Genomic DNA, 25725 nt, shown 5'->3' on the forward strand with positions numbered 1-25725 from the left:
TTGTATTTTCTAATATATAATTGTATTTTCGATTATCTAATTGTATTTGATATTATATAATTGTATTTGATATTATATACTTGTATTTAATATTATATAATTGTATTTATATTACATAATTGTATTATATATTATATAATTGTATTTTATATTATATAATTGTATTTTATATTATATAATTGTATTTTATATTCTTTAATTATATTTTATATTATATAATTATATTTTATATTATATAATTATATTTTATATTATATAATTATATTTTTCATTATCTAATTGTATTTTATATTGTCTAATTGTATTTTATATTGTCTAATTGTATTTTATATTGTCTAATTGTATTTGATTATCTAATTGTATTTTGTATTTTCTAATTGTATTTTATATCATCTAATTGTATTTGATATTATCTGATTGTATTTTATATTGTCTAATTGTATTTACGATTGTCTAATTGTATTTTCGATTGTCTAATTGTATTTGATATTATCTGATTGTATTTGATATTATCTAATTGTATTTTATATTATCTGATTGTATTTTATATTATCTGATTGTATTTTATATTATCTGTTTGTATTTTTATATAATCTAATTGTATTTGATTATCTAATTGCATTTTATAATATCTAACTATATATCATATTATCTACTTGTATGTTAATTCTTTGTATCTAACAATAAGGTTACAAAACAACCGCCCCCCCCCCCCTCCCCGGTTTGATGATGACTGTCATCTTCTTAAGAATGAGAAATATCAGGTTTTAAACCAAGTTAGAATTAATAAAACACAAGCTAATCTAGAAAATTATAATTCTGTACAAAACAGAAATGTTTGTAAAGTGAAAAAGGGTAATTCTGGGGTGTTATTAAACAGCCAAGACGTACACAAAGCAAACCAGACTTCTCTCTCATTAGTCCGGATTCAAGGGTGAGCCACTTCAACACTCTATTCAATAATGATGAATGCATCTCACAGTAGTGACAGATTGATGTTTATCCTTCAAATTTAAATGATGAGAGCGCTGGTGTTGATTATTTATTATTGAATGAACCCATTACTCGATCGGAAGTGAGACGAGACTTACCTCCCAATCTGATATTTCACCTGGCCTGGATGGCATTAATTGGCATCGATTTTTCAAATCTTGTCCAGACAATTTTTTCTTCTTCATTACAATTGTATTTGACTAACTTTTTATTTCTGGTAAGTTTCCAGAATCATGTTTAAAAGCAAGTATCGCCCACTCAGTAAAAATCAGACGCAAACAGTTATAGGTGTTTATCCTTGTTATAGTGTATGGGTAAGCGGTATACATCTGTGCTAAACAGCAGATTGAAGGTTTTGTCGGAATACCAAAACAAATATGAAGAAACACAAGCAGAGTACCGTAATGGGTATTCGGCAACAGAAATGAAATGGAGTTTAACGTCCTACTGGTATGCTTTGAACTGGGCTAATGAAGACGGGCATACGCCATACAGTGTGTTATGAGGGCAATTTTGCCCGGACAGCGGCACTACGGCTTACTCTTATATCGAATTCCAACTGTCAAAGGATCTTTTACGTGCACGCCAATGTGTACACGGGACCTCGGTTTTTCGTCCCACTCGAACGACTAGACAGCTGTCCTTGTCAGGTCCTCCTCCCTGCATCACTGACAAGGCGGAACCAATCCGGAAAATCCAGATGAACTTTCTCGGCCAATGCAGGGATCGAACATCCGACCTCCAGGCTAGCGAGCCAGCGTCTTACCCACTTAGCCACCGTGACCCATTCAAAAACAGACCACGTATATGCTTTGCACGCCTTAGCACAGAAGAATCTTATCCAAATAACGTGATAGGCTGTACAACTTCCGTTTTTTCGATTTCCCGGTTGTACCTGACAAGGAGTTGGGTCGCCTGTACAACCTCGTGGGTTTTTCTCCGGTTCCTCCGGTTTCCTCCCACTGCTAAAGACCCCTTCGCGCAAGCGAATTATTATAATAAAATTAAAACCATATGTTAGTCCCAAAATGATCTAGTTTGTGTCTTGTGTGCGTTAAACCCTATTCCTCTATAATGAAAATATGTTAATCGTGTTTAGGTCCATTCTTGATCTCTTTGGAAACATTGGTTTCTGACAAGGATTTCATCGAAAATACTCCAATTTATTATGACAGTGCCACCGCTGATTGCCTTTTAAAATAGTGCTGCCAAAATTGGACTGACAACAGTTCTCCTCGCAGCTCTATGTGTGGGTACGGTAGAGCCACGAAGCATGCAGGGTTCCACATGAACATCAAAAGGTTATGACCAAAGGAAAATAAACCCAAGATTAGGGACTTTTGGCAAGCGTAAATTCCTGGTCCATATCGCATATCCGTATTGATTTTGCGTGTGACATCATCAATGTGTGTGTATTTCTCATACGTGATACGGCACACGGATACGGAAGCAAGTATCGAACAGCTTTCATACGGAAAAGGTCCGTATAACATCGTCGTCTTTTTTACCGTCTTTTGTTTGTACTTTTAGACGCTGAACTGTTGTATCATAGCGTTTTTATGAATCTATGTGTATCCTAGAACACGTGGGTGTATATTTCATGTGATTTTAACCATGATCATTATATTTCATGAGTTTTTACGTCTGCATGATGGTTGATCTACGTGCTAAATTTAGAGAGATGAGACCTTGCAAATATGTAAATGGTGTGATTCTATGGTAAAGGGGTATAAACTTTCTGAAATGATACATGAGAAACTAAAACTTGCTGTACAGTCGATTCGACATTATTTTGTTTAATAGCTCTGCCACCTTCGAGCGACCTCACTCCCTCCAGTAATTTTTAGGCTAGGCACTTGACTAGTACTGATGGCGATATTGGTGTCTTGGTAGATAACTGCCATCATGATGCAAAAGAGCTCAGCTCAGCTATCATACGTAGGCGGCGCGAAAATCTGCCCAAACTTTAAAACTACATTGACGAAACGTATTACGGATGGGAAAAATTCCACGTGATAAAAGTCTCTATTGTCAAAGATTATCGGAAACGTATAGACAATTAATAAAAAAAGGGTTGGGATAGGCCAACGATTAAAGATACTCAATAATTGATTGACCAACTTAAAGACATCCAATAATTAAATAGTAAGTTTAGGGGGACTGCATCACACAAAATTTACACACAAACAAATACACGGACAATTACATCATACCCAGGAAAACACAAACAGACAGACAATTCAAAAAAAGTGAATGGATCCGGGGGCTAGCCGTAAGCGTGCACTGCGCTGTACAGTCCCAGGTCTGTAGTGACACAGACTTCACTCAAATTTGAAAACAATCAGGAATACAACCCAAAGAAACCATTGTGCAATGCCAGCACGAGTCATGATCTGCTATATGCTACACGAAATACGAATGTAAGCATATGTAGTAAAATTCAACTGTACAAGTAACCACATCGGTCAAATGTATTAAAAAAAGTAATCTAAACCTAAATGTTCTAAAATCAATCAAGAAACGTTTCAGTATTCAATACATATAGGGCACATGTTCCATCCATCACAAAAACAAAAACAAAACTGAATACAAAGAAGCAAATAGGAATTGATTGACCAACTTAAAGACGTCTAATAATCGATTGATCAATTTAAAGACGTCCAATAATTGATTGACCATTTTAAAGACGTCCAATAATTGATAAATTAACACAAAGTTAACGGGGCTATCCCGATTAGAACAGAATCTCAAAAATAAAAGTCTGAGTACGCATGAAATTTAAGCGCCAAAATATAGAGGAATGGTGTATTTATCTTGTCTCAAAATTTCAGCTCAAAATATTGAGTCGTTTGCTTATCCGGACACGTAACCCTTTTAAGTTTCTGGTCAATTGTTTCATTGGGTGACATGATAATCGATTCCCGTTCAGAGGTCTATACAATGAATGACCCATGTGACGTACTTGATAACCAAGGGTAAATTTCACCTACACATTATTTTTATAAAATAAAATTCTGGTGTTATCCAGACACGGCATAATACAGTTTGGGACACATGTCTCGATTTCCAGATGAAGACTGGCGGGTTTAACTTGTTTGAAAACATGTCACATATATTGCGTTAGTTGCTCGGTCCTACGGTAGAGTATTTTAGGGGATTTTAACACAAAATTAAGCAGCTTTATTCTCCAAAATATTATCGAGATTGGCCCTTTAAGTTTTATATTATTGTTCTATCAATCGTTCTGAACCACTGATGAACAATCTATACTGTAATTATCTACAGAGTAAAACGACTATTGATGTTGTGATTTGTTTTATAAGTTAAACATCTGTAGGTCTTTCTTTAGGCCTTAAATGTTATATAAACTATTAATTAGACATTTATTAACATCAAGACGTCAATCAACTCTCGATGACATCTTATGTGTTGGATTTTCACTGGATATGAATCTGATTTGCTGCTCAACGCAGGGCCTGACAAGGACATCTGTCTAGTCGTTCAGATGGGGCGAAAAACCGAGGTCCCGTGTACTATTATATCGAATTCCAACTGCCAAGGGATCTTTTACGTGCACGCCAATGTATAAACAGGACCTCGGTTTTTCGTATCATCCGAATGACTAGACAGCTGTCCTTGTCAGGCCCTCCGCCCTGCATCACTGACAAGGGAGAACCACGCCGGAAAAATATACACGTCACAATTCTATGAAATACAATTACTGCTTATTACTGAGCGACGTTTTGACTAGGCTTCTCTAGACTTTATTAATCAATGATGAAATATGGAATATAACAAGACAGTATGTAGTTTAATTGTCGAGTGCGAGACATTAATGGTACGCCAACATCAAAGGATGACATCAGGACGTGTTTAATGCTGACAAGAATGTGCTGAAAACGGCAAGTGAATCATTGTAGCTTCGATTAAAAAACATTATAACTGAAAACGACAAGAGAATTATTTTAGAACAGTAGCTCCGATTAAAAATACAGAAATTATTTTCCATTGAACTCTTTTGTTTATTTTAAATACGCATTGTTTCCATTATCTGTTGTTTTTTTTTTGCGTAACACGACACCATAGAGTTGTTAATCTTAACAGATTATACAGGAAAACTTTTGTATTCATTTTACTTGACCAATCTATGGTATTAACAAACATTCAGAAATAAACCAATAACAAAGACTATTTCAATCAGATATTGATTTCTTTATCAACCTTTAAAGGCGATGGTCCATATATTTCTGTATTCTAAAAATAGATCAGTAATTAAAGGGGATGATCCATCTAGTCCTATACTCTAAAAATAGATCAATGATTAAAGGGGGTGATCCGCCCATCTACTTGTAGATTCTATTGCTCGATATCTATTTCTATATTCTAATAATAGATCGATAGTAATGTCAGTTATTTTAAAACATATTTAGAAGCCTCGGTTCGGACAGCGCACTAAATTAAAGTTTGCAACACGTCAATGACGGAACCAGAACTAGCTACTGGACTACATCAGTCATTAAAGATATGTTTGTATTTATAAAACATTCTCGTATTCAGTGTAGACCTTAAACTGGGGCCAATTTCAATATACAGTCATATTGCTAAAAAAAAATCTCAAACATTTATCGTAGTTCAGATACACAGTACATCGACCTTAGCATGCCCAACACACCCCACATTGTCTTGGAGGACTCCACATTACGCCCTCATGTGATCTTGTTCCTCGTGTAAAATAATCGGTGACACGCCTCTTGTCTTGAACTGGCTTGAATAACTGCTTGATAAAATATTTTTAAAAAAGATGAGAAGTCTCCTTTAAATCCTAAGTAAAATCAATTTGATTTTAAATCCTCCGTTATTTCCGTTTTCTTTGTAATGATATTGACTTTCAACAATACAAACAGTAAACACAGTAAATGGCATGTTTTGTGTTTTGATACAAATAAAAATAAATTTTATCCATTCAGAATTAATTGAGACCTTTTTACACAAAGGAATCAATATGTGTTTATCCAAGAAAACATTCTTTCCTCGATTACCTAAAACACTGTAAACACTAAACAGGTCCGTCAAGTTTGTAATACATTCAATTACAAACTAACCGGTGATATTACGATTATAATGATTCTTAATCAAGGTGAGAGAGAGAGAGAGAGAGAGAGGGGGGGTGAAAGAGGGGAGAGAGCGAGGGGAGAGAGCGAGAGAGGGAGAGAGAGAGAGATGGGTTTAACGTCCACTCGACACAAACTAGGTCATTTCGGGACTAACACACAGTTCACTTTTATTCCAATAATTCGCTTGTGCGTAGGTGCCTTTGGCAGTGGGGGGCCGGAGGACCTGGTGAAGATCCAAGGGGTTGGGCAGAAAACCCTACCCCTTGTCACGTAAAAGCGGGAAATCGAAAACACGCCACTTGATTCAATGACAGACCTTCTGATACACCGCACACCTGTTGTTAATCATTCCGGGTCACTCACACAACCCCGAATCTCCCCAAATAGACTTAAGTGTAAATCAATTCTTTAAATGACATTTAGATGCACGGTTAACTATTCATAACAAAACACAACACAGGGTATATATGGATATAACTACTTCTCTATTATTTAATAACAAAACACAACACAAGGTATATATGGATATAACTACTTCTCTATTATTTAATAACAAAACACAACACAAGGGTATATATGGATATAACTACTTCTCTATTATTTAATAACAAAACACAACACAGGGTATATATGGATATAACTTATAACTACTTCTCTATTATTTAATAACCACGTTTCGTAACACGGTTAACTATTCATAACAAAACACAACACAGGGTATATATGGATATAACTTATAACTACTTCTCTATTATTTAATAACGACGTTTCGTAACACGTACAGGTCGTGTTTTCAAGTTAACTTGAAAACGTAAACTCTATGTGTTACAAAACGTGACCTGTATGTGTTACGAAACTTCTTTTAAGTTGAAAACGTGACCTGTATGTGTTACGAAACGTCTTTAAAGTTGAAAACGTGACTTGTATGAGTTACAAAACGTCGTTATTAAAGGATATAGAAGTAGGTGTTGGGTTTTGTTATGAATAGTCTAAAGTGTAGCTTGTTTTATATGAAAATTTGGTTTAACGTCCTACTAATCTGCACCATTCGGATTAATGAAGACGAATATATAAGGGGGAAATCTAGGGTTTCGTCGAGCCCCCATCCCGACGCACTGAAGTCGAACCTCTTAAGTCGGGCAAACAACGTACTATAGCCACTTTAAAACAACCCGACAGCGTTAATTAAAGGGAGATAACTATATTGAAATGTTACGTAACGAGTCCTCTCACCACTATCAAAAGGAACCAAAATCTTTGCGATATAAACATATTTTAAGTTACTTGCAGAGTGCCCACAAACAAAATGTGGACGAACGAACGGACAGGGGCGCGAGGACAATATACATCCACATGAAAATGTGGGCGTAAAAAAATAAATTCTTATTAGACTTAAAAGTAACTCGAATCAGTCTAAATATGTATCGTAGACTCTTTATCAAGTAGGCAACCCTGATAAATCTTATTGACAAATGATACTGGTTAATCATACATTCTTATAAACACCACGTTAAGATGAATGTAGTGCCTTGAAATGTCATGTTTATTGAAATGAAATGAAATGAAATGAGGTTTAACGTGTGCTACGAGGGAAATTTTGCCCGGACAGCGTCACTATCGCCTACTCTTATATCGAATTCAAAATGCCAAGGGATCTTTTACGTAAATGCCAATGTATACAGGGGACTTCGGTTCTTCGTCTCATCCGAACGACTAGACAGCTGTCCTTGTCGTCCCCTTCATCCTGCACCACAGACAAGGGGAAACCACGTCGGAAAATCCCATGATGTTTATGGGGAGTCATTTAATTATTTTAATTAACCCAGGTAGTGTTCCTTTGACAACACCCCCCCCCCCCCCCACCCCGTATCAGATCAGAGGTAAGAGAAAGTTGAGAACTGGAATATTTGTTGTGTGACCTAAATACAATATTTCCAGTTAATATTTTCTGGTTGGAATTTTTACGGTCGATAACCTCCAGTGTTACCTGAAAGTTATCGAACTCTAATCGATTATATATACTTGGATTGTTTTTATTGATTAGCATCTATCAATATTTAAACAAACTGCATCATTCTTAATAAATAATGTATTTGTCCGTGAATTATTGATTTAATAAATACATCTTAAAACATAGATAACCCATTATAATTAAAATACAAGTGTGACCTAGAACAAAAGATATTATGTAGCATGGGTCACGATGTTCCATCCCATTTCACAATGTGATTCCGATATTAATGATTAAATTGATTTCGATACCTGCACGAAAGGGTATATGGTGGTCGAATGTTTTGTAACGTCAAGAAGAGGCGGGGGGGGGGGGTGGATGGCCGAATGGTTAGCGTGTGCACGCTGCATCATAAGGTATATCATTGAGTCAACTGGCATGGTTTCGATTCCCCGTTTGTAGGTGACAAGGTGTAGGGTCGCCTTTCCTATCTCGTGGGTTTTCTCCGGGTCGTCCGGTTTCTCCCCACTGCTAATTATTGAATTAAAATTGAACCATATGTTAGTCCTGAAATGACCTAGTTTTGTCTAATGGACGTTAAACCCCATTTCTCTCTCTCTCTCTTTCTCGCTCTCTCTCTCTCTCTCTCTCTCTCTCTGAAAAGGTTTAAACTTTCTCATATTTCACTTTGAAACTTTTTAAGTTTTTTATATTTTTACTCCCAACAAACGTTTGCTTAATTTCGTCAGAAATGTGGGATTTCTCGTCGAAATGAAGCAAATAACTATGTATTAAAAAATCAAATTTTTCTAATCTGATTTGCCAGGAAACACTTACCACTCCAACTACGTTCTTTGCACACCGCTACTCACCGCGTTTTTCTTCATTGGTCTCATTTAAACATTTGGGTGCACGTAAAAGATCCCTTGGTAGTTGGAATTCGATATAAGAATAAGCTGCAGCGCCGTTGTCCGGGCAAAATGTCCTTCATATATAGCACACTGTATGGCGTATGCCAGCCTTTTCATTAGCCCAGTCGAAGCAGAACAGGACGTTAAACTCCATTGCATTCCATTTAAAGGTTCTTTATGGGGTCGACACTTATTAGGAAAAGGCCGAAGACTCCGCTTATCTAAGTACGATCGCAATGGCATTTGGTATACTTTTTCGATGGATAATTGTGCATCGATGGATGGACTTCGATTTTTTGATTTGACGTCACAATAAAGTCCAACTCCGTTCCTGGTCAACAAGTTACTGGTTTTAACATCATGCTCGTACTAGGTTGGGTTTTTTTAAAAATATTTCATGGTCGTTTAAAGTATTCAGACAGAAATAAATAATTGAATTGTTTATTTGATAGGCGGCTCTCCGTACTTTTAAAACAAACACTAGAAGTATTATTGCAATATTCAAAAGATTGTTTTTTGCAATTTACATATAACCCACATTCTCAACAGGGGCGGGTCCAGCACTTTTTCTCAAAAAGAGGGAGGGGACGTTAAACGTAGCACTTTGCGATCGAACCATGGAGCAACTTTACTTTCGGCTAGGTACCAAGACAGATTCATGTGAATCACGCCAACGCTTTGACGTTATTGATACCGTATATAATCCTTTGAGGAACATAATAATAAGAACAAAAAAAAAACATTAGGAGAGGAATATTAAGCCCGCTGCCCCGCCCTCTAAATTCTAAACTAATTAAAGCGGAAATTGCAAATTTTCTAAGAAAGTCAAAACGTAATTATTTCTATGTCTTTTGCTCAATAGGTTGTCAACTCACAATTATACGATCATAGGTGTCATTCTTACACTTAAAACTCATTTACACAGGAAATAATAACACAATTACCTCCCAATTACCTCCCTTGTTTTCTATTCTCCACCATGGAGTAGCTTTTATCAAACGTTTGAAAATGAAGGGGAACATGATATTTTTGCCAATTTCTCAGCTGGCAATAGTGAATTATAGGATTAATAGGATTATTCTTTAACAAGGTAGGACTGTTTATGGATACCATCTATTTTCAGGATTTATTTTAATAAATTTTAAAAATATAACTTAAAAATTTGCAATTTCCGCTTTAAATAATAGATTTTGTTGACGAAGGAAAGAACACGGAAGCGAATAGAGACAATATTTAAACTAGTCAGACATTTGTTAAGACGTGTAAGATATGATGATACTGAGTTTGAATATGACTGATTTAGAAGAGCGGGATATTGATTACAATCTGATGAATTGGAAAACAAATTTTATGATCAAACACATATTTAACGAATTCTCGATTTTCACCTATATATAATTTTACTGAACTGTTTCTTGAAAGGACATCATCTCTCTAATTGCATAGCTAGCATTGATTAGTTTTCCTACAAATTACTAGCCTATTGTGTAATGTCGTTCTAATCAGTTCGAAATCGTTCATACACACAAATACTAAACATCTATTTTCGATTTTAATAAATGTTAGCAGAATAAACACTCCTCAAAATTATCGAAGTTTTCTTTGTGTCTTTCATTAATGTCGTTCAATTAGCCACATGTCTGTTCTCAAGCGGAGCAAATTGTAGACAGGCAGATTCCTTGTCGTGTGACAAATACTTTATTTAAGACAGTAATTCTTGATTCTCCATCAAATACATATATTAAACAGCTTTCACAATATCAACTTCTCCACAACAGACCTGGCTAACATACATTTTGACCTTGTATTCACTGGTCAACTGTTCGGTAGCTTGTCAAAATTTGTTTGTGTTTGTGTCCATTCCAAGTCTATCGTTTTGTCTCAATGTCACATGACTTCAGGTAGGTCAGCTGATTTCTGGTTGGTTAGGTTAAAGTTCGTCAGTTTCCCATTGATACGGGTATTTTTTTTCTGTATACACTGGTTAGATCTATTCCATACAGCCAGCGTAAAGTTTGGTCAAAGGTCGCGAGATGTAAACAGGGCTAGTGCTAATCCCAACCCTAACCCTGGACCTACCCCTAACGCTTACCCAACCCTAACCTACAATCTCGCCAACAATCACGTGCCCTAACCTTATTTACATCTCAGCGACCTTGACGAAATCTTGAGTTGGCCTTAAGAAATAGATCCAGCCGCCTGGTGTTGGACTTCAATTGTTGGTCAATATGTTACCGAAAAATTGATCTAACTTATAATACATAACTTTCGATAGTGTCCATATAACGTATAATACTCATACAATATTTTGGCAAACCAGGGTGGTGCAGTTGGCAGAGGATAATTCAAGAATGTACTTACATTTATGGTTAACGAACGGCGAGTAACGACAAATGCAGACGAAGATGGATCATCCTCTCAATCAAGTCACGTGACGAACAAGGACGCTTGAAATAGATTTTTAAAGTTCTGGGTACTTTTCTTTCATTTAACATGAGAGTGATTTGAAGCAAATTTTTGATAGATAAATTAGTTTAAATATGTTTTTAGGCCAAATTTATGATCAAAACTCCCAGTTTGTACGTGGGAAGGCATCTGTGGTTGATAAATAGCTGTTGATATGCAATCTGTAATACCTGGAAACAGGGACCGTAATGGTCTGTGGTGCAGATGAAAAACCCCACACCAACTAGTGACATACAATGCATTAACACCCCATTCATATGTCTGGATAATTGTATGCCTCAAGGGGGGGGGGGGCTCGGTGGTTCAATGAGTAAGACATTGGCTCGCTTGTTCGGTCCCTGCATTGGCCGAGAAGGTTCATCGCGATTTTCCGGCGAGGTTTCCCCTTGTCAGTGGTGCAGGACGGAGGGCCTGATAAGGACAGCTGTCTAGTCGTTCGGATGGTACTAAAAGACGAGGTGAGGTCCCCTGTATACATTGGCGTGCACGTAAAAGATCCCTTGGCAGTTGGAATTCGATATAAGAGTAGACCATAATGCTGCTGCCCGGGTCAAATTTCCCTCATAGCACACTGTATGGCGTATGCCTGTCTTCATTAGCCCAGTATAGGAGCAGAATAGTAGGACGTTAAACCCCATTTCATTTCATTTTAATTTGTTTAATACAAGAAGAAGAGGTTAGGAACAATAATGGCTAATCAAACATTCAAACGTCAACGAATTATTTGTTGAAATAAGATATAAGGAGGATAAATTCAAACATGGCTGATTTAGAAATGAAGAAAACTGATTATAATCTAATGTTGAATTAGTTGAATTTAATTGGAAAAAAAATATTTGATGACAGACAAGAGTTGGTGGAGGGGGGGGGGGGGGTACAGTATCAGTGGATGTATGATAAATTCATATATCACTCACCATGGAAGATGACATGACATGTGCAATGCGACGTGCAGTTTGAAGTTTGCCCGAGGTCAACGTGGTGCCTATATACGGTAAAGAAATCTTGTCATTTCATTTAGCTTTCAATTACTAAGGATATACCCTTCTAGGTCATCTGTTCTTAAAGGAGCTAAATTGCTAATATTTGGGACCTAGAAATTGACCCAAATGGGTCGCAATGCATATAATAATGTAATCTGATTGTATATGAATTGATTTACATTCAATTGTTTCCGTTTGGACTCTAATTTCAAATCAGTTACGTACAGCGAAATACGGCAGGAGTCTCAACCGAATAGCAATTTCTAGCGTCTGGTTATTCCAGTCTGTTGCGCATGCTCTCCAGATCAGATATGGCGTCACCGTTTGACATGAGTTGTGGAATATGTATAGCCTCGTTCTTTCTGGTCATTTGTTACAAATGACTCTGAAACGCAGTATGGTACACGATTCGTGTACCAATGGTAAAATGTTTATTTTGTCTTAAATATTGGATATCAGAAGCCTACCCTTTCCTGGTAAGATCACAACATCAATGTTGATTTGAATTGACAAATAATTCGTATTTTCGTATTTTCAACGTGTAAGACTTTGGATGATATTGAGTTAGAGACTTAGCTACTTGAATTACAAAATGATCAGGTAAGACGTCGATAGAACATTACAAGAGGCAACGTATCTACATTGAGTTACTGGGATATACGTCAAGGCAATTACAATATAAATCATAGAAAGTCGTCTCTTGGGATACCAAAACGAGACACCAAATATGGCAGCTGGTTACTATACGATTTTCCGTACAGTTACAACAACACGCTTCAGGATATAACCTTCTAGGTTATCTGCCCACAGCCCACCAGATTCTGTGCCGTCCATAGAGCCAGTCAGGTAACTTCGGGCACAACTTGGGTGACTTGCGAACCACCACCCCGCACCGATCTTCTGGCCACATCGATTTGTATTGGTATAGTCAACGTCATACGTGGTGAAGGAATAGCCGACCACCGCAAGATCATCCATAAGAGAGTCCCCACATGGACTGGAGCCAGCGACTGAAGTATAGGATTCCATTATCAACTTGTACCCAGTTTCTTTGTTGCCAATATTAAATCCCTCATATTCCGTGATGCACTCTCCTTCGTTGTACCATAGCCGAACTCGTAAAGCAAACTTGTAGTCTGGGCTACTGTTCAGCACAGCAAGCAGTCGGTTAAATCCAATCCAGCTGTTTTCACGAACTATTCCGAAACCAAGTTCGTAATCTACCAGTGATCGGTTGAACGATTCGGAACTACAGTCGATGTTACGTTCTAAGACAATGATAGAACCTGGATCTTGGGTTTCACAGTAAACCTCAAATGGTTTTGCTGCAGTAGCTGGTTTGATGTAGGTTAATCTTTCTTTACCCTCTGTATTTGTAAAGACATCTTTAGAAATACCGTCTGCACAATCTTAAATAAAACAAAACAAAAAGGTCGATGAACAGTACGCTAGACACCCCCCCCCCCCTCCTCCCCTCCCCTATTTTCAGTACTCAGATCGGATAGACTGTCCGTTAAAAGTACGTAGATCGGGTAGACCACTGATTATAGCAACGCAAGTGGGAGAGACCGCCCATTATCAGTACGTAGATCGGATAGACTGCCCGTTAACAATACGTAGATCGGATAGACCAATGAGAGAGATCGCCCATTATCAGTACGTAGATCGGATAGACCGCGACCGCCCGTTAATAGTACGTAAATCGGATAGACCGCCCGTTAATAGTACGCAGATCGGATAAAACACTCAATGGTTAATGTCGTAATGTTATGCTCTTTCAAGTTTATCCGATTTTCTTCAAACAAGGACAACTTAATTTGCACTGAAAATTCTTCACATGCTTCGAACGACGCAATTTTGATAATTTGTATAAGAAGGTACATATCACTTAAGGTCATACAGCCGAGGCTAGATGTAGAGTAACGGAATCTGCCGAGGTTTGCCGACTGTATATCAGCCAGCACACAGACCGGACGAGCGACCTTCTACAATATCGTGAAAATTAAACTCTTTATTCAACCTTAACAAGGTTGTGGCTTTCAAAAAAGAACATAAATTACCTGTCACGACTTGTTGACATCCGTTTCCATAGAAACCAAATGGGCACGTGTAGTCTGACCCATCATAACCACTAGTCTACAAAGAAACAATAAGTAATGTTAAACATACAGGCTTTACATAAACTATTAATTAGACCATAACCCACTCTCGGTGCCATATGATTGGTCCTATTTTCAAAAGATTTGAATCCGATCTGCGGTTCAACGACCGTTGATGATGAGCCGTAAAAATGGATAACCCAGATTTTGTTTATTATCGTAACAACGGTAACAATGATAGTCGAGGCTACAGTGTTATTAAGATGAGGATGCCTCGACTCAGAAAGAGAGAGAGAGAGAGAAATGGGGTTTAACGTCCACTCGACACAAACTAGGTCATTTCGGGACTAACATATGGTTTAATTTTATTTACATAATTCGCTTGCGCGTAGGGGTCTTTAGCAGTGGGGGGAACCGGAGGACCCGGAGAAAACCCACGAGGTTGGACAGGCGACCCTACTCCTTGCCACGTACACCCGGGGATTCGAAACCACGCCAGTCGACTCAATGACAGACTTTATGATACAGCGCGCGCACGCTAACCATTTAGCCATCCAACCCACCGACTCAGAAAGAAGTAATATAACTAAAAGTATCAGACTTTTCTCTTTACATTATTGATCTCTGCATTGGCCGAGAAAGTTCATCACGATTTTCCGACGTGGTTTCTCCTTTTCAAGGGTGCAGGAAGAAGGGTGTAACAAGGACAGCTGTCTAGTCGTTCGGATCGGACGGAAAACCTGGGTCCCGTTTATATATTGGCAGTTGGAATTCGATATAAGAGTAGTCCATAGCACCGCTACCCGGGCAAAACTTCCCTAATAGTACACAGTATGGCGTATGCCCGTCTCCATTAGCCCAGTCGGAGCAGAACAGTAGGATGTTATACCCCATTTCATTTTATTTCATTTACATTATCTTTCTCTAACTCTTATAGCGAGAAAAACAGGAGTGTTATCTTATTGTTTATGAGTGTAAACAATGTAGCAATGGGTTGTATTAAAGATACCTCACCGCGTACAAACTGGGTGATTTGGTGATATATTTGGACTAAAAACATATTCAGCAAATTAATCTATCAAAATTGTGCTTCAAATCCTTCTCAAAACATTGCATTCGTGAGGGAATAACCCTATTATAAAAGAGGTCATGTTTGTGTCACGGGTGTGTAGCCGGGAAAGAGTTCCTTGCATATACAAGACGATGTTGTCTTTAATCGCTATTTATTTGTCATAAATATCGAAGCCGAATTAAATTGTTGGATTATCCACAGCGCATGTCCTTTTCCGTGGTATTTATCTAAAAATTGTTGTACGATTAAGCTCACCATCAAGTTTATCAACATATACATCAAGCGCTCACTAATCAAACAATCTTCGCGTGCAACCTTTGACGTTACTCGAACAGGCTTCCCTAATCGTCGGGTTGCCAGTTAGGGAAACCCTTACATTTTTTGTCCTGTATGCGCCCCATGGGTGTTTTTCAGGGAATCCAGCATTTTTCTGGTAAGATTGGAAGTTTCTACTTTCAAAAAAATACCCAAATTGCCATACTTTTTATTGGAAAAAAGAACACCCGATAAATACTTTTGTTGGAAAATATCTTTAAGACATATCGTAACCGATAGTCTATAAGGGCAGAATAAATAAAAAATAATTAATGTCTATATAACACAACGAGAGTTATCCGATTAAAGTTCCTGTTGTTGTAAAGAAAACAGCATTTTCACTTTCAAAATGAAATGAAATGGGATTTAACGTCCTACTGTTTTGCTCCGACCTGGGCTGACGAAGACGGGCATACGCCATACAGTGTGCTATGAATGAAATTTTGCCCGGACAGTGGCACTACGACCTACACTTTTATCGAATTCAAACTGTCAAGCGATCTTTTACGTGCACACCAATGTGTAAACGTGACCTCGGTTTTTTGTCCCATCCGAACGACTAGACAGCTGTCCTTGTCAGGCCCTCCGTCCTGCATCAATGACAAAGGGGAAATCACGCCGTAAAATCTGGCCAATGCCGGGATCGAACACCCGACCTCCAGACTAGCGAGCTATATATGTATATACCGGCCTAAAAACAACTAGGTTATTTCGGTACCACAAATCCATATCAAATCTTCTTGATAGTAAACGTGCCTATTTGCACGTTCGTTAAGCTCTTTGAATAACGATTATATAAAACACGTTCGTTAAGTTCTTTGAATAACGATTATATAAAACATGTTCCACTAGTATTGAATCTTAAAAAATGGCTCATGTCTTGTGACAGCGTGGTAGCCTTACTACGAGTTTTTACAAGTATTTCTATTTAGTTTAGGATAAAGCACTAGACTGAGGTTATGCTAGGAAATGAAATGAAATGAAATGGAGTTTAACATCCTACTGTTCTGCTATTATGCTAGGAAAGAAAGAAAGAAAGACTAAAGAAAATGACCCAAGAAAAAAAAAAGTTGAGGCCGGCAGACCGAGGTTTTTCTTTGGAGGGTTTTTTTCTGAAGTCTTTCGTCCCCAGCATAACCGAAGTTGAGGATTTATCTTGCTTATAAACCATTTATGTTTACATGTACGTAAAATGAGAATATCCCAGAAAAAACTTTTATCATGTTTCCTTATGGACAAAAAACCTACCCTGGAAAAATTAAACGTTACAGGTTTAACAAAAAACTTTTCAGAATAACCCCAAATTCCCCTGTATATATTCCAAGCCGCCGCCGACTTCCAGACCGCAAGTTATTCCGGGCATAGAATATATCCCAAAGTTCAAAGAGATTTACCGTTATAGGTTTATAACACATCATCAAATCACTCAGTTTGTACGCGGGAATGTATCTTTAAGTTAAGAATTTATTCAAAATTGTTCGCCTTATTATAACTAAAATATAGCCCGTTATAAAACTTTTGTTGTTTTAATGTATCTAATACATCAATAAGAAACTATGTGCATATTCTCTGGTTCGGGTTCAAAGATATTTCTCATAAACAGTGATTGAAAGTCGAGTTAATTCTTAACTTAAGTCTGAGAATGCTTTATGAATCCGGGGCCTAGGGCCATATTCAAGAATACCGCCTTTTGATTAGATTTATAAGCAAGTTGGGTTTTAATCCCCAATCAAAGAAAAGGCTGTACTTTTCACATATTTTGATATGTCACCATGGCATCCAATTGTTTATAAATTGGCGTTTTTTAATGGACAGTCTATTTCAACATCACTGAGTACATAAAAGCACAGTAATTTAACTTGAAAAGTCCTATTGAAATCCTATTACTGATCGAAGACGATGATAATCGAAGTAATCTTGTTTGTTGTCTTGTATAATTTTATGTCACCGCAACCGTTGGTTTAATCAACATTCCATTCAGGAAGCGATATTCAAGTATTTGTTGTCTTGTATAAATCGTTGGTTTAAACAACATTTAGGAAGCGATATTTAAAAACCTTCGATTATCCTGGAGACTCTACTCCACGTATCCTTATATGTAATTATACTAAAAAAAAATATTGTTTAAGTCATAAATATATACTATAATCTAAGAAATGATATGAAGTGAAATGGAGTTTAACGTCCTAATGAAGACAGGCATACGCCGTACAGTGTGCTATGAGGGTGATTTTGCCCGGACAGTGACACTACGGCCTACTCTTATATCGAATTCCAACTGCCAAGGGATCTTTTACGTGCACGCAATTGTGTACAAGGGGTCGTTGTTCTTCGTCCCATCTGAACAAGTATACGCTTCCCTTCCAGGCCCTTGGTCCTGCTCCACTGATAAGGAGGAACCACGCCGGAAAATCCCCATGAACATTCTGGTCCAATGCAGGTTAGCGAGCTAATGGCTTATTCACTGAGCCACCGCGACTCTTATAATCTAAGATCCTGGAGACTAAACATCACCGGTGGTTAGGGGAGTACAGAGCTGGTTCATTAACAGTTGTCGAGTTCCAGGAAAAGCGTCTAGTCTTTCGAGTTTGCTGTGCACGTTAAAGATCACTTGGTGTCGAAAAGGTACGACCAGTGTCTAGACAAAATGTCCCTTAAGCACACTGCATGGCGTATGTAGGCGAAGAAGAGTAAAATGTGAAACCGTGTCGAGATGACAACGATCCTCAGGACTGGGTCCAGTAGCGTAAAAACATTTGACAATAGAATGATAAATATTTGGATAATTATGAAGTTTTCAAGGAGTGTGGTTCAGTTTTATTTCAATAATTCGCTTGCGCGTAGGGGTTTTTTAGCAGTGGGAGGAAACCGGAGAACCCGGAGAAAATCCATGAGGTTGGACAGGCGACCCTACTCCTTGTCACGTACAACCGGGGAATCGAAAACACGCCAGTTGACTCAATGACAGACCTTGTGATACAACCTTCACGCGCTATACATTCGGCCATCCAAACTCTCTTGCACGGTTGTCCGTTTAGAGTCGTGTATAAAGAAAACCCCTTTGGCCACTTGAATTTTCCAAAATGGCTACCATTTTAGACCGATTTAGAGTATTTTTATACGCCCATATTTCTGGCTAGATCTAATTCTTAAGGTCAACTCAAGATTTCGTCAAGGTCGCTGAGATGTAAATAAGGTTATATAGAGCACGTCATTGTTGGCCAGATTGTAGGTTAGGTTTAAGAATTTGGGGAGAGGTTAAGTCTCCACATAAGCAAAGACCTAGGATGATGATTATGATGATGATGATAGGGTTGGGATTAGCGCTAGCCCTGTTTACATCTCATGACCTTTGAACAAACCTGAAGCTGGCTTTATTAAATAGATCTAATTATTTTCTTCCGGATATATTTTGTTTTGTCATCTCTCAAAGCTAAGATAGGCACGAGACTGAAATTCAGAAGCCGACGCCATTGGGTATGACACGCATAACATATATCCCTGTTAACTATGGCTTCCTGCAAGAAGTATAAGAAATGAAATGAAATGGGGTTTAACGTCCTACTGTTCTGCTCCGTCTGGCCTAATAAAGACAGGTATACACCATACAGTGTGCTATGAGGGAAATCGTGCACGGACAGCGGCACTATGGCCAACTCTTATATGGAATTCCAACGGCCAAGGGATCTTCTATGTGCACGCCAATGTGTACACGGGACCTCGGTTTTTCGACCAACCCGAATGACTAGACAGTTGTCCCTGTCAGGCCCTCGGCCCTGCACCACTGACAAGGGGAAACCACGTCGGCAATTCCGATGAACTTTCTCGGCCAATGCCGGGATCGAACACGTGACCTCAGGTTAGCGAGCCGGGATCTTACCCACTTAGCCACTGTGACTCCCGGAAAGAAGTATAAGACCTGATATCACTTCCGGTACGTATGTATACTTACCTTCATGTAGCAAGAACAGCTTGTGGTATCTTGTTCCGTGGGGCAATCTGTACCATCAGGATATAAAGTACAAACCAAAGAAACTGGACAGAATAAAAATCGTCTACAATCAGAATGTCCACTACATAATAAACCACATTGTATTCTATTACTGGCAGTTCGAGTCAACAATGAATCGTCCATACACAGATTAGCAATAAATGTAACACTGGTTTTGCTGTATGACGCTAACTGGACTGAAACTCCGTCATAAATCGCAAGACAGGTAAAATACAAAACTATCGCATTTTTCATTGTTTTAAATAATTTAAAGTTTAACACCGAGCGAAATTTTTTTAAAGTTCAGGTAGTCTAACTGGTGATCTTTGATAATTGCATTATATTAATTAAGATATAATTGAACACGGATCTGATGTTCAAAGTCTGGCATCCACGAATATATACCATCATATACTGTTACAAGACACTACCTGATCACCGTCTACCAATCATGTTGATGTTATAGAATTGATCGTAATGACAGGTCTACATGGTAATAAAATCAATCCTGATATGATTTAAAAGCCGAATATCGGTTTGTGTTGTTACCAGTAATGATCACTATAAATTAACACTGTTATTCAATCTGTATCCAGGTAATGGGTGGATAATGTATTGATTATATTGATAAATCACTTCTCAAGCATGTTTCTTTCATTTGTTAAACAAGAAACAATGTCCTATAATTTAAGATAGATCTCATTCATTTTAACGTTATAGGTTCACGGTAGCTAAGTGGTTAAGACGCTGGTTCGCTAGCCTGGAGGTCGGGTGTTTGATCCCTACATTAGCCGACAAAGTTAATCCAGATTTGCCGGCGGGGTTCCCCCGTATCAGTGATGTAGGACGGAGGGCCTGACAAGAACAACTGTTTAGTCGTTCGGATGGGACGTAAAACCGAGGTCCCGTGTACACATTGGCGTGCACGTAAAAGATCCCTTGACAGTTGAAATTCGATATAAGAGTAGTCCCTAGTGCCACTGTCCGAGCAAAATTTCCCTGATAGCACACTGTATGGCGTATGGCCGTCTTCATTTGCCCAGTTCGGAGCAGAACAGTAGGACGTTAGTCCCCATTCCATTCATTCATTATAAATTCAAAACAGGAAGTATATCCCCCCCCCTCCAAGCAAGAGAGAGAGAGAGAGAGAGAGAGAGAGAGAGCGGGTGAGAGAGTGTCGAGTTAACATCCACTCGACACAAACAAGCTAATTTCAGAACTCACACATAGTTGAATTTTATTTCAATAATTCGCATTAGCCTTGGGAATTTAGCAGTAGGAGGAAACCGGAGGGAGGTTCTGGAGAAAACCCACGAAGTTAGACAGGCAACCTACTCCTTGTGACTTACAAACCACGCCACTGGACCCAATAACATGTCCTATAATCTAAAGCGGGGGCGTTTTATATGCAGTGACTATGGTCCACATGACATAGCTGTTTCAATTTTAGATCAATAGTTTCCTAGACCCACGTTGCACCTCTGTACAAAAATCAAACTATTTACTCACGGGATCACCATTTTGCAGGTATTTTGTTCATTTATTTCACCTGTGCTGATACATTAAAGGACAATATTGGTGCCATTCATTATCATATATGTGATAGAACTGGTTAAACACCTTCCAAATATTATTTTATCACAGAGATCATTGCTACGATAGATGTGGAATCAATGGTCCAACAATCGGAAGTGACGAGCGCAAAAGGAAAACACGAGTTATCCCTCTATATAACTGATTGAAGTGACGGGTGATATCAGGTACATGGGTGAATTTCTACTCGCTAATAATTCCTTCGATGACCAAAAGTTGTTGTGTGAGACTGTGAAAGGATATCTGATAACTCATAAAAGAACATTGACTGACACTAGATAAGAGAACATGAAAGAAAAATAGAAAAAGTCTGTGCATTACCATGTTTTTGTAAGGATAGAATGAATAAACACGCGTGAATTTACTGACTGTTTCTATTTTATTCGTGTTCTCTTATCTAATGACATTCAATTATTTTTTTGAATTGTCAGATATGCTCTTACAGTCTCATATAACACCGTTTGATCTTCGAAGGAATTATTAGTGAGCAGAAATTCGCCCATGTATCTGTTATCACTCGTCACTTCAGTCAGTTATATAGAGGGATAACTCGTGTTTTCCTTTTGCGTTCGTCATTTCCGATTGTTGAAGCATTGATTACTCCTCTATCGTAACAATGATTTCTGTGATAAAATAATATTTGGAATGTGTTTAACCAGTTCTATCACATATGTGATAACGACTGGCACCAATATTGTCCTTTAAGTATAAACCACCTGGAATTAGAGGCCCGGGACTGTACATCACAGTACACGCTTACCACTAGATCGCTGGTCCATTTCATTTGGTGTTTGAGGTGTCGTAATCTGCTGTAGGTTTGTCTTGTGTCATTCTGTACATGTGGTGCAGCCCCCCCCCCCTCCCCACGCACACACACATACATACATGTAAATGGTGTAAATCGACGACTTTGACTGGATCCTCCTAATCGTGGTCTTGATACATATTGCATGTAGCTGAAAAGCACCGTTATTTATGAACTCTATTACATCAAAGTATTATGAAGATATATAAATTATACCTCAATTTAAATATGTTATGCATTTAACTTTTACCAAACAAACGCTGACACACTGGAGTTTGCAAATAATTGGGGAAATGGGAACGCCGCCAAACGAGTTTATTTGCTCTTTACTAACTTACTCTGATCTTGACACCTAGTGTGGTCTTTAACCTGTAAATAACTACTTTTTTGTCCCCCCCCCCTCCTTTGACCACACATGGGAAGAACGACAATATCTTGATAGGACAGTTATTTATTAATGTGACCAACCGAGGACGCACATTATGTTTTAATACCGACAAATGGGGACTTTGTGTATGGTGAACACCAACAACCGAGTACACACACACTCATATTCCAGGAAGTTACAAGTGTATATCAATAATATAAATTGGATGCGTTCAACATTCTATATCCAAGATCAGGCCCCCTTTGACCACAGGAGTTGGTCACTGAAAGAATATTTTTTTATTGATGCAACCACTTAAACTTCTAATTGTCGAAACCAATATAAGTGAGGTCTTACAGTCTGTATGTGAACAATCGATGACTCGCACACGATCGAATACATGGGAAAACTTATTTCTGTGACCCCGGATATCCAACAAGTGATCCCAAAATTTACATTCCGGCAACAATATAATTCATCAGCAGCATCATTATTAACATTACCATCATCATCATCAGTTTGCAATGGGCTGAAAACGATTGGAAAGGTAGAAGAATGAGAAGCCGAACAAACTCTGTAACGATCGTTTTTGTAATATTACTTATAATCATGATAACCCCAATATGGATCCTCATGGAATGATTGTTAGGGTTTCACACTGCTTAGCTTGTGTGAAACACTATTGTTTTTGTTAAAATTATTCTTATTATTATTAGGGTTTCACACTGCGTAGCTTGTGTGAAACACTATTGTTTTTGTTAAAATTATTATTCTTATTATTATTATTTAGGGTTTCACACTGCGAAGCTTGTGTGAAACACTATTGTTTTTGTTAAAATTATTATTAGGGTTTCACACTGCGTAGCTTGTGTGAAACACTATTGTTTTTGTTAAAATTATTATTCTTATTATTATTATTCTTCTTTTGTTTTGAGTAGATCTCAGCAACTGATTGTCGGATCGTTACGATTTCTTCGGTTTTATCGGAAAAGTGGGTGTGACTTAGAGGATAAAGCTATTTTGAACGTTCTGCGACAATGCGAAATGTCCGAAATCACCGAAGCTATCGTTTTTAGAAATATTGCAGTAATTTTAACAATAATCATTGGATTTTAACTTTCGATGCATTTTGGCATAGCCGGAGACGGGGCACATAGCTACGCTACTTTTGATTTTTGATTTTCGGCAAATCTTCGCAGATATTAGGCGCTAAATTTAGAAAATTTAAATTTTTACAAAAAACTTTTTTATTTATGAATATTTTTTAATCGTGTTTTACACAAATATAACGAGTCCTCTGACTTGGGCAAAAATGTGAAAATTTTTTGTCTCGGTAATTTTCCTTGGCCCCCATTGGCTAATTCAGTTTTTCAGTCCTAGATTAATTATTTATTGTTCGATTTGTATAAAACAAAGTTCATATGCCCCGTTGTCTCAATTGTCATTTTTTTTGTTACCAATAGTGTTATCTGTCGGCACCGGAAGTGGCGTAAATTGACAAAAAACTACAATTTTGACAGTTAGGTACCATTTTTCGAAAGCAAATATTATTTTTTTCAAATCTGGTATAACTGAAATTGTGCGCCCTTTAAAGGCGCACAAAATGTTGGGACCATTTTTTTTAATTTCGATTCCGTTTTCGGGCTATTTCGATTAAAAGGTGAAAAAAGGTGTAAAATTAAGCTATTTACAACCCATTCAGCGTTTTCATATTTTAAAATATTACTTCGTAACTTTCATAAACTCGTAGCAATAATCTATACGGAGAGAATGTATGTGAAAATTAATTTGTAATATGCGCAGTTGCCGAGAAATGGGCAATTTTGCATGAGTCACTTTTTACGCTAGTTTGCCTGTAAAAGAGTCAATTATTATTCGATTTTCATAAAAGTGACACCATTTGATGTGTAATGTCAATTTTAACTAGGTCAAACCAATTTAACATTTTCAATATCACCGGAAATGACGTAATTTGGGCAAAAATTGTATTTATAGCCTTCGAAACCAGTAATTTATTCAAATGAGTCATATTTGTTATTTGTTTAAAATTTTGATATTTGATTCAAATCAACTAATACAATGAACCCTTACGATCATATAGATATCACAAAATGGTTTCTAACTTGTTCAGTTGCGGAGAAATAGGCAATTTTCAACAGGTCACTTTTTAAGGTTTTTTTGTCAAAAAAAGTGTCAATTATTATTCGATTTTCATGAAATTTTCACTGTGTGATACATAATGCCATTTACGATATCATACAAGTAATTTAAGATTTTCATTATCACCGGAAGTAACGACATTTTGGCAAAAACTGTATTTTTAGCCTTCAAAACAGATATTTTATTCAAATGAATCAGATTTGTAATGTTTTTAAAATTATGATATTTGATTCCAATCAACAAATAGAATGAACTCATTCGATCATACAGATACCTCAAAATGGTTTCTAACTTGTACGGTTGCAGAGAAATAGGCGATTTTCTACAAGTCATTTTTCAAGGTTTTTGGTCTATAAAGGTGGCAATTATTATAGGATTTACATAAAATTTTCAACATGTGATGATGCTATTTCTGATTTCATAAACCAATTTAACATTTTCATTATCACCGGAAGTAATGTAATTTTGACAGGATCACTGACATGTAGCAAATGAATTGATTGCTGGATTTGGTTGTTTCTGCGTCCATTTTATTTCATGTGTGCAATGCTTATGTGGAAACCTGTTTAACGGTTTCATTGGTAACGGAAGTGACATAAGTTCAAGGGTAACGTGGCACCGGTGAAACCCGTCATTACTGCTTCGCAGTTCTAGTTCTTATTATTATTATTATTCTTCTTTTGTTTTGAGTAGATCTCAGCAACTACTTGTCGCATCGTTACGATTTCTTCGGTTTTACTGGGAAAGTGGGTGTGACTTAGAGGATAAAGCTATTTTGAACGTTCTGCGACAATGCGAAATGTCCGAAATCACCGAAGTTATCGTTTTTACAAATATTGCGGTAATTTTAACAATAATCATGGGATTTTAACTTTCGATACATTTTGGCATAGCTGGAGACAGGG

General features: G+C 37.4%; 1 protein-coding gene across 1 annotated transcript; it reads right to left on the reverse strand.

The window, feature by feature from the left end:
- Positions 1-12106: 12106 nt before the first annotated feature.
- On the reverse strand, positions 12107-20369 carry LOC126829483 (fibrinogen-like protein 1). The gene is made up of 3 exons (XM_050559389.2): positions 19857-20369; positions 14479-14554; positions 12107-13827 (listed from the first exon to the last, which is right to left on the reverse strand). Exons 1-3 carry the CDS (start codon positions 20148-20150, stop codon positions 13160-13162), a joined length of 1038 nt encoding a protein of 345 aa, XP_050415346.1. The 5' UTR covers positions 20151-20369; the 3' UTR covers positions 12107-13159.
- Positions 20370-25725: the final 5356 nt, after the last annotated feature.

Source organism: Patella vulgata, chromosome 8 (genome assembly GCF_932274485.2).
Source record: "Patella vulgata chromosome 8, xgPatVulg1.2, whole genome shotgun sequence".
NCBI lineage: Eukaryota > Metazoa > Mollusca > Gastropoda > Patellidae > Patella > Patella vulgata.